The 13,044-nt window shown below is 40.9% G+C and overlaps 1 protein-coding gene across 2 annotated transcripts in view; it reads left to right on the top strand.

The window, feature by feature from the left end:
• The window catches only part of RAPGEF5 (Rap guanine nucleotide exchange factor 5), a 166,675-nt gene extending 153,848 nt beyond the window's left edge, over positions 1–12,827 (top strand). For both annotated transcript variants that reach the window (XM_075050588.1, XM_075050581.1), the window contains exons 24-26: positions 1,159–1,223; positions 5,809–5,863; positions 9,077–12,827. In XM_075050588.1, coding sequence (XP_074906689.1) covers positions 1,159–1,223; positions 5,809–5,863; positions 9,077–9,195 — 239 coding nt within the window. In that variant the 3' untranslated portion in view covers positions 9,196–12,827. The remainder of the gene's footprint in view (positions 1–1,158; positions 1,224–5,808; positions 5,864–9,076) is intronic.
• Positions 12,828–13,044: the final 217 nt, after the last annotated feature.

The raw sequence follows: 13,044 nt of genomic DNA, 5'->3' as shown, positions 1-13,044 counted from the left end.
CCCTAGAGATGAGCACAGGAGAATTGCCGAGGTGCGCAGTTAGACTGGTGTGTTGGAGGTTGGCACCGCTGCTGAGAGGGAGACGTTGCCCGCTCACTGTGTGCCATTTGCCTGCTGGCAGACGCAGTTGTGACTTTTTAAGAAGCAAGGGTATTGGAGTGCCGTCTCATTACAATATAGCGCTGTCTCCTGGGTACCCACTCATCCAGGAGAGAGCTGATAAGGGGTATGGTGGTGGTGCTCCTGCTAGTATTTTCAGTAACGTGGCAGATGCACTATTGGAGTCAGACATTCAGTCCCCACAGGGAATCTATCCATGTCCTTCATATTTCGTGTCCGAGATAGGTCTCACTTTGTGTCCTAATATGCATCAGAAAAATTAACGGAGGAACATTTGTTTTGCCTGATATTCCCCGCCCTTCAGTTCATTACACTGTGTTCAGTTCCCTTCCTGGAGCCAAGTATAGACCTCTTCCTTTTCACCTCACTGACCTTTTTGTTGCCTTTGCAAATTCTCTCCAACAACACTGCGTAAGTGTTTTTTTTCCCTAGCCATAATGCTTATGTCAAGGCTTTGAACTTCAGTTTGGTGGCTTGTGTTTAACCTCCCCGGCTGGCCACTGCCGTAGCCCATGTCTCTGAGAAGGACTTCAGAGTCATTGTGTCCCACAGAGAGAGACGAAAGGGTGTCAGAGCCAACTCCAGCATCTGGTAGCTCTGCCCCCATGGAGCTCTGGGCTCAGGGACCGGCCAGCCCCAGCCCAGGCACAGCTATGGGCAGCGTGGCTGGATGGGTGCTGCAGGGTGTGGAGAGCAAGCATGCCGTGCACGGCCATCCCCCTGGATGCCCCCGCCTGCTCCCAGCCATCCTCTCTATGATACGCACCCCAGAAGTAACACAGACCAGGTTTAATAAGAAATCCGCGCTCCCACTTGAAAATTCTCTTGCTACAACGTGTACATAGTGTTGTTATCTAATAATCTCTGAGTGTCATCATTGTATCAGGCTTTTGTTCCACTTTTATAAGGTATTGTGTCAATCCTTAATGGGATATTTTCCTCTTTTTTTTTTTCTTTTTGTTGCTGTTTAGTAATTTTATTTCTTTCTATTAAACAACAAAGCCATGAAAAATAATTATTTTTCCTTTATTTTTTCAGATGTAACATTCATCCATGAAGGAAATAAAACTTTTCTGGATAACCTTGTTAATTTTGAAAAGCTGGTAAGCTAATTTTGTCCTTCCTGTTTTTCAAAGAGATTCATGTTCTCTTCTTCCCTTTCCCTTCCTTATCTTGTAAGACTAAAAGGTTTTCTTCTGGCTGAATCAGGAAGAAATAAACAGGGGTAAAAAAGAGCAAGCAGGATAAAACAGTCAGCCAACAGTCTATAACCCCTGCCCCTTTCCTCTGCTCCTCTCTCTTCTCATTCCTTCCTCCCTCACTTCTGTGTAAAATGGCTAAGCCAGTAATGGCCAGCATCATTGTCACACAGTCCACTTTTTTTTTTCTCCGGTAAGAACTATTACTTTGCACCACCTTGTGGACTACTTCTCCTCAGTCAAGTTCTCCTGCTTCAGCTTTCTCTGAATTATATTTCCTTTTTTTTATCAAGGCACTAAAGAAAAGGTTTCTCTAGTTTACCATTTGCCAGTGGTATGCTAATTCCATGGATCTTAAATGAAAGTAAAATTTTTGATCTAGGTTAGATGATGAAGAAAATAATGCCTGAAATATGAATTAAACTGACTGTAAATACCACTATACTAACTTTCATGTAGAAGGGCACTTACTGACATTGTCTCTTTGGTCACATCTACTCTAGACATCATATGACATCTACACTGGCATAATATTACTGATAGAGGTTTGATTTCTCTAATTTGCATATTTCATTTCTTTGTTGATAACATTTTTGTAGCACTGAAAGCCACAGTTCACATATCTGAACAGTGGTGGAATGGAGAAACTTTTGTTTGTTTGTTTGGTTGGTTTTTTTTGTTGGATTGGAGTATTTGATGAAGAAACTAAAATATTCTTCCCAATTGCTCTAGATGTGCCATGGGACTGTTAGTCCAGATGGCTGTGCCTGGTGAATTGTTCCCAACTATTTTCTCCATGTGTTTACACTTGTTTGAGAATGAACATGCAACCATGGAGTTATTCATGAACCAGATGTTGAACTTATTTCACATCATATCATAATGTACATTGTCTTTCAACTTGCAAGCAGATGTAGACTGACTTTTGAACCTGAGCTCCTCTTTTTGTTTTCTGTTTGATTTCTGTACCTTTTCTTGTTGGAGAGTTTACAAGAACACTGATTTGCATTTAATGAAAGGTTTTCTTGTCCCAAGTCCATTAACTGTTTGACCTTTAGGTGTTTGCATAAAACTCATTACCATGTTCTTCTTCATTGCCTTTTGGAAGTACATCCAATTAACATGTAAATTAAACTAGCCCTTGATGCACAATAATTGTTACTAAAATCCCCCCACTGGCCCATATATTTATCTAGTGAATATGTAGGATCTGATTTTTGTTCCAGTCTTAGCCAGACCTTGTTTGTTTGTTTGTTGTTTAATCATGTATATATTTAATGTATGCTGGGCTTGCTGGGTAAGATTTCCTATCCTTTCTGTCACTGTTGTGTCTCCAGAGGCAATGGGAGCTTTGCTAATTGACTTCAGTGAGCCAGGATTTCACCTTTTCTATGCAAATGGATAATGGGCATTTTAAATGGCAGGGGGGAGAGTCTGAGGTGATGGTGGTGGGGTGAGGGTTGTTCAAACTGACATTTCCTCCAAATTATTAGTCGGATCATGCCCTCGGGAACATGCTGTCTCATGAAGCCCTGTGTACATAAGAATGCAGGCAATAGTGCAAGCTTAGGAAGTGGGGGCTTAGAAGAGATTTAAATATGCTTGCAGTGGAAAGCCAGGCAGTACACATATTACCCTGGTTCATTTGGATGCTAAGGTATTTAGTCAATGGGCATGAACTGACCAACAAGATGTATCACACATGATCATGTATACATCAGTTCATGTTTCTTTTCTAATTATAAGGGCTTTGTCCCAAGGAAGAACATCTTCCTTAGTGTTCTGTTCTGTGCTGAGCACTTTCTGGCCTCTGCTGAGAAAAATTAGGAGTGACATTGACTCCTGCTTGGTTTGGATCAAGCCACTGACCCTCACCTGCAAAATTGCTGTTGCAGAAAAAGAAGAAAAGAATTATTCTACCATAGCAGATTACTGCTTTGGGGAAGGAACTTACTCACTGTCATAAATGCATTGAGTTTCTACTTACAAATTTCAAAGCAAAGATGGTTTCTCTTGTCTCCATTTGGATCAGTATTTTGAAATATTTCATTTCTGCATTAGACATCTCACCTGAAGGACGACTTGTCAGTCTGAACCATTGTTTTTTCCAACTATATTAGTTGGTTTAATAACAGATATTCTCTTTCCCTACAATCCCTGCTTCTTTTATATTCTTAGACCATCATGGCCTCAACAATCCTACCGTGACTGAACTTGATTTGACATGACATGATTGCAGTGAAGTTAATTCAAAATATAAAGAAGGGAATTTGCAAAGCGAAAAAAATGAAACAATCTTTTGTCTCAGGAATGTTACCTAGTTTTAGCAAAAGTTGAAGGGATTGCAGTGGTTTATTTAACTCCATGTTGGATAAACTCCAGTCTAGAATAGTGTTAGATCGATATTTAGTACCATACCCACTTCCTCAACTAAACCTGAAGGAATATATGAAAATATGATCTTATACTGTTGCATCTCAAGGTATTGTCATGGTATTTACTGAGCTGCTTCACTGAAATGTGGTTTCTTCAGGTTTTTTTTCTCCAGTCAGCCATCACTCATATCTTAGCAATGACATCTCAGCCACACTCCAGCAAACTCTTAATACAGGTCAATGTCCATTACTGTTTTAAATAACACCTCGTTACCTAGTGCCTTCAGCTGTAAGGACTGTGTACATGGCAGCTGAACATTCTCAACCCCCAAATATCTGTACAACTCCCAAGCCTGAGTTTTTGCTATCCTCAGTTAAAGGAGTGCTAATGATCCTAGGTAGCTGATAGGCTGAAAGGCCACAAGAAATGTGTGTTACTCATCGCACTAATGGTATGCAAGCACCTGTTTACAGAGTCAGGAAACAGCATTTGCTTTGCAGATGAATTGGCTGATTTTCTGTGTTACGGTTGGATTCAAGAGAGTTGAAATTAGACAGAGAGAAATGCCTAATTAGGCTACTAAAGCCAGGAGATTTGGGACTCTGCTTTAAGAGAGTGTTACACAAAGAGGTTCTTCCGTTACCAGAGCATCATCTTCAGATGTCAGTCTTGGGGTGGATCCCCATGCTGACTGACTACAAAGGAGAAACAGCAAAGAACGACAGCATGTGTGATAGTGCAGTCTCTCTTCTAAAAGCCAAATGCAAAGGGTATCAGCTGGAAAACTTCACAGCAGCAGCACTGATGGAAGCTGTAGCTCTCCCAGTACTCACACTATTGATCATGAAGTCTAGATCACCTCATTAGAACTTCATTATAATCAGTGCAAGGACATCAGCACAAGAGATTGCATCATTTCATGGCAAATGAAACACAGCGGGTAACAAGAAAAATTATTTTGATTCACTGATGAAAGGAATATGAAGTTTCCATTAAACTTGCTCTTCTGGTAAGCTTTTCTATGGAGGAGCCTTGTAAGCCACTGCCAGGGTCTTAAGAGATGAGCTGTTCTGCATCGTTCTGGTCTTAAACATACTCTGCTCAAGACAGTTAATCCTTTCTGCCTCTGATTATTTTTGAGGGAGATGTGAGAAGAGCATCAGCTGTTTGTATGAGCTATTATATCATTCCTGCTAACTGCAATCTGCTTAAATTAGTTCCTAGATTTGGTGAAGAGTTGCCACAGAAGCAGTCAAATAAAGAAAAAAAAGTAATGCCTCGAGAACTTTATGGGCGACATCTAGTGAAAATGAGCACACTCTACTGATTTATAGTGAACAATTCCAGTTTTCATAAGTTGAAGACCTGAGCCTGAATGAGAAACCAAACTTAAACCTTTTATTTCCTCTGCTTAATCTAAGTGAACATCCGATATCCCTCTTAGCACCAGCTTTTCTTAAAGTGGTATACCTACAGTATAGTCTTATTTGGTACGTGTCTGCAGAGATGTCAGGGTCCTTGCTCTGCAGCATTTAGGCTATGGGCTGGGTTTTTTTGTGTTGATTATCGTTCTGCAGAAAACTGCCTAGCTGATACTGGTGCCTGATTGTGCTAGGCATTATACAAGTATATATTAACATGTAGTCTGTGCCACAAAGGGGCTTATAGTCTAATTAGACAACACACGGAGACAGAAGAAGAGGTTGCAGACTACCAAATGTACTGGATAATGCACTAGAACTGGGGCTTGAACCCAGAAGTACCACCCAGTCCACAGGACTTCCCTACTGTAGGCTTTCAGTTTAATAAAAGTCACAGGAACAAAAATAAGCAACTCTGGCTATTTTTCATTAGCACTTCCCATGGGCTCTTAGGGAGTTGTCCGCATTTAATCTGTGTGATATCAGTAAGGACCTTCTAGATTAACCCTGTTTCATCATATATTATCACTAAGACAAAGAGCAAAGTCTCTCTCCTGCTGTCTTCATTTCATACCTTACTACAGTTGCTTTTTGCTGTACAGTGTAGGGCAAGGAGATTTTTTTTCAGGCTTTTCTAATGACAGAATCCATCTCAGATTTTTGCACTGATGTTTTATATCTTGTCTTTGCAGCACATGATTGCAGATACTGTTCGGTCATTGAGACATTGCAGAAATAACCAGTTTGGTGAGTAGCCAAAATTTGCCACTTATTTTGCCTTTGTACGGCCTTGAGGGTTTGGGGTTTTTTTCTGCTTTCTTTCCACTTGCTCAGGTTTACTACAGCAGCAAAACGTGGTTGACAATTATTTAACCAATTGGCAAGAAGGGGCATCATTCTTGGAAGGTCAACCCAGCAAAAACCACAGTTGGATGAAGTTTTACTTCACAAAATATTTGTAGAAACAGCTTCCAAATTTTTTGTAAATTATTTTCCTGCAAAAAATATCACCTCTTCAAAATACTGTGTAAGATCTGTGCCAGCTGCGCTTAATAATGGAGGCCCCTGATGTACACTGCTGTTCTGTGTGTTTTGGTAACGGATTCACAGCTGTCTTGGCTTCCAGTAGCTATAAGATGGTATTCATCACCACAGCTTTTCAGTTGGCTTTTCACCAAGAGCAATTGTTTGCTTAGCTTGGGTTCTTAAGGACATTTCACAAAATGGTGGAAGTCTTGAAGATAATAAGTTCCTTTGGGTTTCATGAAAGTAGTTGACTAGGTAGAAAAGAGGGGGTTGTATTAGTACCTCAGCTAGGGGAAGTCTGCAAATAGAACTCTGCCTGATTTAGGCATTGGAGGATCTACACTGATGGGAATGGTCACGAGTGCCTCAGCTGCACAAAAGACTTTTTTTTGGTTTTTTTGTTTCCACCTTATTAGCCACCAGAGAATCCAACCCTAAGGGACTGTGCCAGAAGACCCCAGGTCTCTTTGTTCTGTTGGTCACAGAGGAGAAACCTTGTTTTTCTCCTTCTCAGCATTTCTTATTTTCTGCAGAGAGGTTAAACACAGGAAAGGGACAAACACAACACTACTTTAGGAAGTGGTTAGTTTTTAAGCCAAACCCACTAAACATGTCATTTATTGAGGCCACTAAAACCTCTTTTCCAAAGAGAAGTTCAGAATTGTGCTACAGCCTTGGGGAAAAAAAGAGTTTGAATTTTTTTAAATTTTTTTTTCCAGCTGAATATTCAGCAGCTGTCAGCATGGACTCCTACAAAAAGAATAATAATAATAATTTTATGTATAAATACATGTACCTTGGAGAATGATAGGTAGTGTTAAGAGCTTTGCTGAACATTTGTTCTATAGAATTACCATGTGTATGTACAGTCTTTTTTTTACACAAAGGCTGCTCAGTATTATTGTTCTTGAGTTATTTTGAGAAAGTTATATGTAAGAGAGGGAGAGGGGAAGAGGGAGAAGGACGTGCCTTTTGGTGTTATTCTGTTAAACCAGATACTGAAGGAAATATTGATTAATCCAAACCATGCCTCTGTAAATTAGAATGGCTCTTACTTGGTATTACAAAATGTAGCATTGGTTCCTTTTAATGATGTGAAATTTTTTTGCAGCTTCTCTGCAAATCTTTCATCTTGTTTTTGCCTTTTTTTTTTCCAAGTGGTTTTGTAAGTGTTGCAACATAAATCCAAGGTTAATACCTGTGATTTATCATATAATCTGGTAGTTTGAAGTACCTGATTGTTATTTTATTTTACCACAGACTTGATTTATTGTGAAGCTGGCATTTAAAAAGCAGCTTATGCAGACATCCCTGTAGGCACTTTTTTTTGTCTTAAATTCGTTTAGGCATGAAATGAATTCACTGAATATTTATTGAGACTTTATGGACAGTTTCCTTTTCTAGTGGGCTTATTTTGCTCTCAGGAATGTGAATCTTTCTACTGCATCAATTCCCAGATTGGCCTAAGAGCAGCAGGCATCTCACTGTAGGAAAGAATTCAAACAAAACTAAGCAAGGAATATTATTACTGTTTATGAACTGTATCATGTATATTAAGCTTGCAGGCCAAAGTCTTTCTGGGTTAGAAACTGGTTAGGTTCCAAGTAAGACTGAAATGCCTTTTTAATGGAAATAATACCTTTATATCCTAAATCCTGAAAACAAATCCTGGAAACAAACATTTCCAAAACCAGGCAAAGGAGCCTGAAAAAATAACATAATTCAAGCTTTTGTCATTTCAGGTGTTAATGAGAAATACAAATGTTTTTCATTACGCTCAGCACAGCTGCTGGGATCCTATTCCCTCAGAACAAAAAGGTCATCTCTGTATCCCGACACGTTACCTACACAGCATCATACAGCGCTCTTTAGAAACAAGTGGGATGGTCGGTTCCTGGAAAGCTTCTCATGTAGCTGGAGAGCGTGGAGAAAAGGATGATAATGAAACAAAGGAGAGGGAGGGAGCATGCGAGTTAAGCTGATTGGTTTGGGGAATTTTGAGGGGTATTCTTTTTTAATTTATGGTAATGTTATTAAAAATTCCTTGAGGACATGGACTAGAACAGAGCTCTCCAACCTTTGCTCGTTTGTCAGCAGTCAGCAACGTGTGGGAAACATATCTCGTTGCTTTCTCTGCCTGTCTTGATGGGTCTTGTGGCCATGGGCTTAGCTTTTCCTTTTCCACTTCTGCTGGTCACCAGCCATGCTGGAGGGTTTCACAGGTGGCAAGTTCCCACAAGCCAATGTCAGGTGTAAAACTTGTAACAGAAAATATCTGCTATTCAAGCCACCCTTCAATTTGTCTGTTACACAGCTAGTTCCTCTTGCCATATAAACTCCCATGAAATGACAGCATGACTCTTGTCTCTGTTACTGGATCAGAAATCAAAAGCATAACAGATCAAAACGCGAGGGCCTGTCAGAGCAGCTTTGAAGAGCTTTTGTATCTGTCTGCTGCGCTGTCACCTTTCACCTGCTCTGAAGGAAATTATCTGGGGCCTGCTGCCTTGTGTACTTGTGTTAAGGTTGTTTAAAAGTTACGGGCTCAGTCGCCCACCCCCGCTCAAGGTCCCAGCGTACTGCCAGAGCGGCAGAAAGGGAGCTTTGAACCACCCTTGCAGGGGACGGACTGCCTCAACTGCCAGCAGGAGTAAATCTTCCACTTGGGAAGAGCCAGCTTCTTGCTGACACTTGTCCCTCTGTGCACGCTGGCTGCCCGGCATTGCCTACTTCTTTCTTTCTCCTCCCCTTTTCTGCATCTAGCTGTTCCCTCATGCATTGCACTTAAACAGCAAGTCCTTCGGATCACTGGCCGTCTTCCTTGTGACTGTCTAGCACCTGGCAGGTTGGCATGCCAGGGACTTTGTAACGCACGGCAGAGGGAAGCAGGCACAGCATGGCTTTCTGATCCATGCCCTGTTTCTTGTCTTGCAGGCAACGAAGTTCCTTCGAAAGAGCATCATGAGCTGAAGCCATACGTCCATCACCTGCATGTCATCGACAACCAGCAAGCTCTGTTTGAGCTTTCTCACAGGATAGAGCCGCGAGTGTGAGCGTACACAGCTTCATATAACCTTGTAACTGCAGCACTTTGAATTAAGTGAATGTTTATGCCAAGCATGTTGCTTCCCTATATAAGAACAGTTTACTGAGTTTTATCAGTAGCTCACACAACATGCGCAGTAAAATCAGGCAAGAGCCAGCAAAGGAGCTGCTCACAGAGTTGCAGGGCAAGCTTGGTGCCATCCCCACTGGTCACCAGGACGGGAGGGAGCGGAGCAGTGTCCTTTGAGCTCAGGAGCTTGGTTTCTGTGAAAATATTGTTTGGTCCAGTGTAGCTTTCAATGCAGATTCTGGCAGTATTAGAATGAAAGAAATGGTCGTGTCGCAGCAGCAAAACATTTCAGCAAGCAACGTGCCGCAAGGGGCTTGATTCTCGGCTCACCATAGTACGTACCTCACTGATTCAAGGCTGCCAAAGTATTGTTGCCAAAAAATACTGTGCAATCTGTGCAGCTCCCCTGAGTCTACTGGAGCATCTTATTTGAGATAAGTGTGGACAACCAAGAATGGAGCATAAAGAGACAGCGCACCAGATGAAACTCAAGAGTGCATCGTGATGTGGAGGTCAGCAGCAAACACTGTTATGGCCCCTTAAGAATCTGCTTTCTAAAACACACCGTAAGAGCCAATCCACTTTGGTTGCAGTTTATGGACACAATTGTTTGTACACTGAAAACATGTTAATTTCTTCCTTTTCAGTTATCTCAGATACAGTACCAGCTCCTGCAGTTAACGTGTTATAAATTATTATAGCAGGAGCTTTGTTTTCTGCTTGGATTACAACCTCCATGGTGTCTATTCTGAGGCAATGCCTAGATCACCTACATTCCTAACTCGCCTCCTGGAACTACTCTTTTCAGCAGGTAAAATTCCACCTAACTTGCACACATTTCTAGTTTTTAAAGAACAAAAGGGTACACCTTACAGGGTACCAGTGTAATTACCTGCATACGCACCGGGCTCTCAGTATCAGAGTCCCTTTACTGCTTCTGCCCCTCTCACACCCCTCCCCTAGCCATTTTTCGTGTAGCTAAAAGTACTACTTCTGGGCACGTACTGAGGCAGCATTTCTAAAGTCTTGTCTACAGTTGACCTACACCTAAGCACCACCGTCACCGTAGCTCTGGTTTTCAGTGCTAAGAACTTGCCCTGAAATAATCTAGTGAATGCCACAGGCAATGTGCAGTGTGCTACTCTGTCTGCCATGTGTTTGTACACTGACTCACAGTTACAGTCCCTTTACAGAGCAGGGAGGATACATTGCATTGCTCGCCCATCTTTATTGTATGCTTTCCACATGAGTAAGACTTCCAAGAAAATGCTCCTTTACTGAAATGTGGGAATACTGAAGTAGCATGCTCTTCATCATTGTGTTATCTCTGGTTTAAAGGGATTAAAAAAAGCAGCTTTAACAAGTAGTCTGTGGGGGAATCTGTAGAATGCATTTGGTTTTCCCATCTGTGAAATATTGTATAGATCTATTGTAAAGGAAACAGATGTTTCAGAAATGTATTTGCTTGTACTTTGTTATTATCAAATACTATATGATTTTTTTTTTTTTTTTAGAAAAAAAATCTTCTTTTTACCCAGTAAAAAGAAAAAAAAATAAACTCTTGCTGGCCATGGAGTAAAAATTTCCTATGTTCTTCTGTAGATGTGACTGCACATATTGTAAATAACTCTTTTGTGCAAACAGACCAAAACTGTTCAGCTGAGGATACTGGCTGCGGCGGGCTCCTTTCTGCAGTGTAAGAACACAAACCAAATACAATTTGCTGCTTGTGTTATTGCAGTTCTTCGCCTGGCTACAGCACTCCCTGAATTCCCACCCTAGCTGCACTACCTGGGTGGTTTGCTGGGTTTTGAGCTCCCCCTTGTGAAATCTTTTTTTACTGTGGCATTATTTTTAGGAGCCTGTATGTAGACCAGCCTGCATGCTTTAGCTCATGTGGTGTAACACTCTAGTCCACAAGTTGTTCTGTTGAAATCCGTGGGAGAGGGAGCATTAGAAGGTATTCAGGGTGAGAAAGTAGGGCTGTTTCTCAGTTCACTGCATTTGGCTCTGTGATAGTTTTGGTAGTTACTGCTGATGAAGCAGCAGTGGTGCCAGAGAAGAATAAAAGATAAGGAAATGAAAGAAGGGAAAGAAAGAAAGAAAAAAAAGAAGGAAGATGACTCTGTGCTCAGGCTTTGATTCGAAAGCATGCTAGAGCCACCTTGAAGGCTCCTCACTCTGCCTGTTCAAAATGGTTGAAGGTAATGAATGGGTTAACTTGTACCAGTAGACTTCAAGCCAGCTGAAGTGTTGGCTATCTGCACCGCTGTAACTTTATACTAAATGAGGTGTTGCCTACCCTTTGTAGCTTGCTTAAAATCAGTTTGAAGGCACATAGCCAGCATTAACCTCATTAGCTGTGTTGTGGTTAATTAGACTACTGTTTAAAACTTTGCGAACTAGTTTTCATAGTGGTCTGCATAACTTGGATATAAATTTCTGGTCTGAGGGGCCAAGGTGGGTGCATCAATTTCACATTGAAAATATGGACCTTATAACTGTTACCATAAAGGAAAGGCAAATAACCCAAATCTGTAGCTAGTAAGTCTAATTAAAAAAAGGCCCTTCAGAGTCTTTGTTCAACAGGTGAAGTATTGCAGAGCTAGGCTGCACACTGGCAAGCAGTTCGAAGGTGTGGTGGTTGGGAGGAGAACTAGAAGTAAACCCTGTGAAAAGGAAAGTGGGACACTATACAGCCTCTACCAGGGTCCAGCACTGGTGATATTGTGTGATTTATTTTTTTTAAATCCTTCAATAGTGCAATTATGTTACATAGGATAAAATCCATGAATCTTGTAAGTTCAGTTTATCACAATTGCACCCAGGTTTAAATACTCTGCATATTTTCTTTAGTAGCTAGGAGAAGTAATTAGAACAAAGGAAAAAAGCTGGGTCACTTTATACCTCTGATGTGGGATTTTTGTTGCATCAAATTTAGATGTTTCTATGACACAGCTTTTTGATTCTAGCCCCATCTCAGATAGAAGTAAATTGCATTTGCATGACAGTGGCAAAAAAAAAGGTGTTATCAGAAATAATACGATGTGCTGCTGTAAAATTACAAAGAAAGATGTAAATACTAAACATTTTAGCAGAGTAATATTTATTTGCATAGCCTATTTATTGTCATCTTATACACTGTTAAATACTGGGATGAAGTCAATGAGCTGAGGTAAGAACACCTGCCTGTTCATTCTCTCTGAGTGCCATAATGCTGTCAGCTTGCATTAAAAGTAATAAAATAGAAAACCCCAAATCAAGGTATTTACCTAACTTCTCAGGGACTACAGCTAGTAGTTATCCACCGTTATGAGACCTGGTATGTATGAAATAATCAGATTTACCAGAATCAATGTTGCCAATGTTTTCCTTTTCATATTACATGCTTGTCTGCCTCTGTACATATTATGTGTCGTGTATTTATGAGAGCTAGTAAGCAATAATTTATATGTCAAAATGGCCAAGCAATACAAGGTTAAAACTTGTAGAAGCAACTGTTACAAGTATCTTGCATTTTCCAGTGTTTTTTAATATTGCTTTTAAAAATATAAAAACTACCTTAATGAAGTCTGGGTTCTGTGCCTTCATGCCTATCACACATACTTATTGTTCCTAACTGGAATATTTTACTTCCAGTCATTCAGTTCCACAAACCCTCACTGCGCTTGCGAGGTGGATGCAGACCCACGTAGAGGGTCAGGAGCCTGACCCTGTTCAGAGCTGCTCGTCCATCTCTGGTTGGTGGGACCTGCTGGTACCAGCGTTTCAGAAGCAGGGATGAGGT

Source organism: Buteo buteo, chromosome 2 (assembly GCF_964188355.1).
Source record: "Buteo buteo chromosome 2, bButBut1.hap1.1, whole genome shotgun sequence".
In the NCBI taxonomy this organism is placed as follows: domain Eukaryota; kingdom Metazoa; phylum Chordata; class Aves; order Accipitriformes; family Accipitridae; genus Buteo; species Buteo buteo.
Note: the sequence above shows the minus strand (reverse complement) of the source record. Positions and strands in the feature narration are given on the sequence as shown.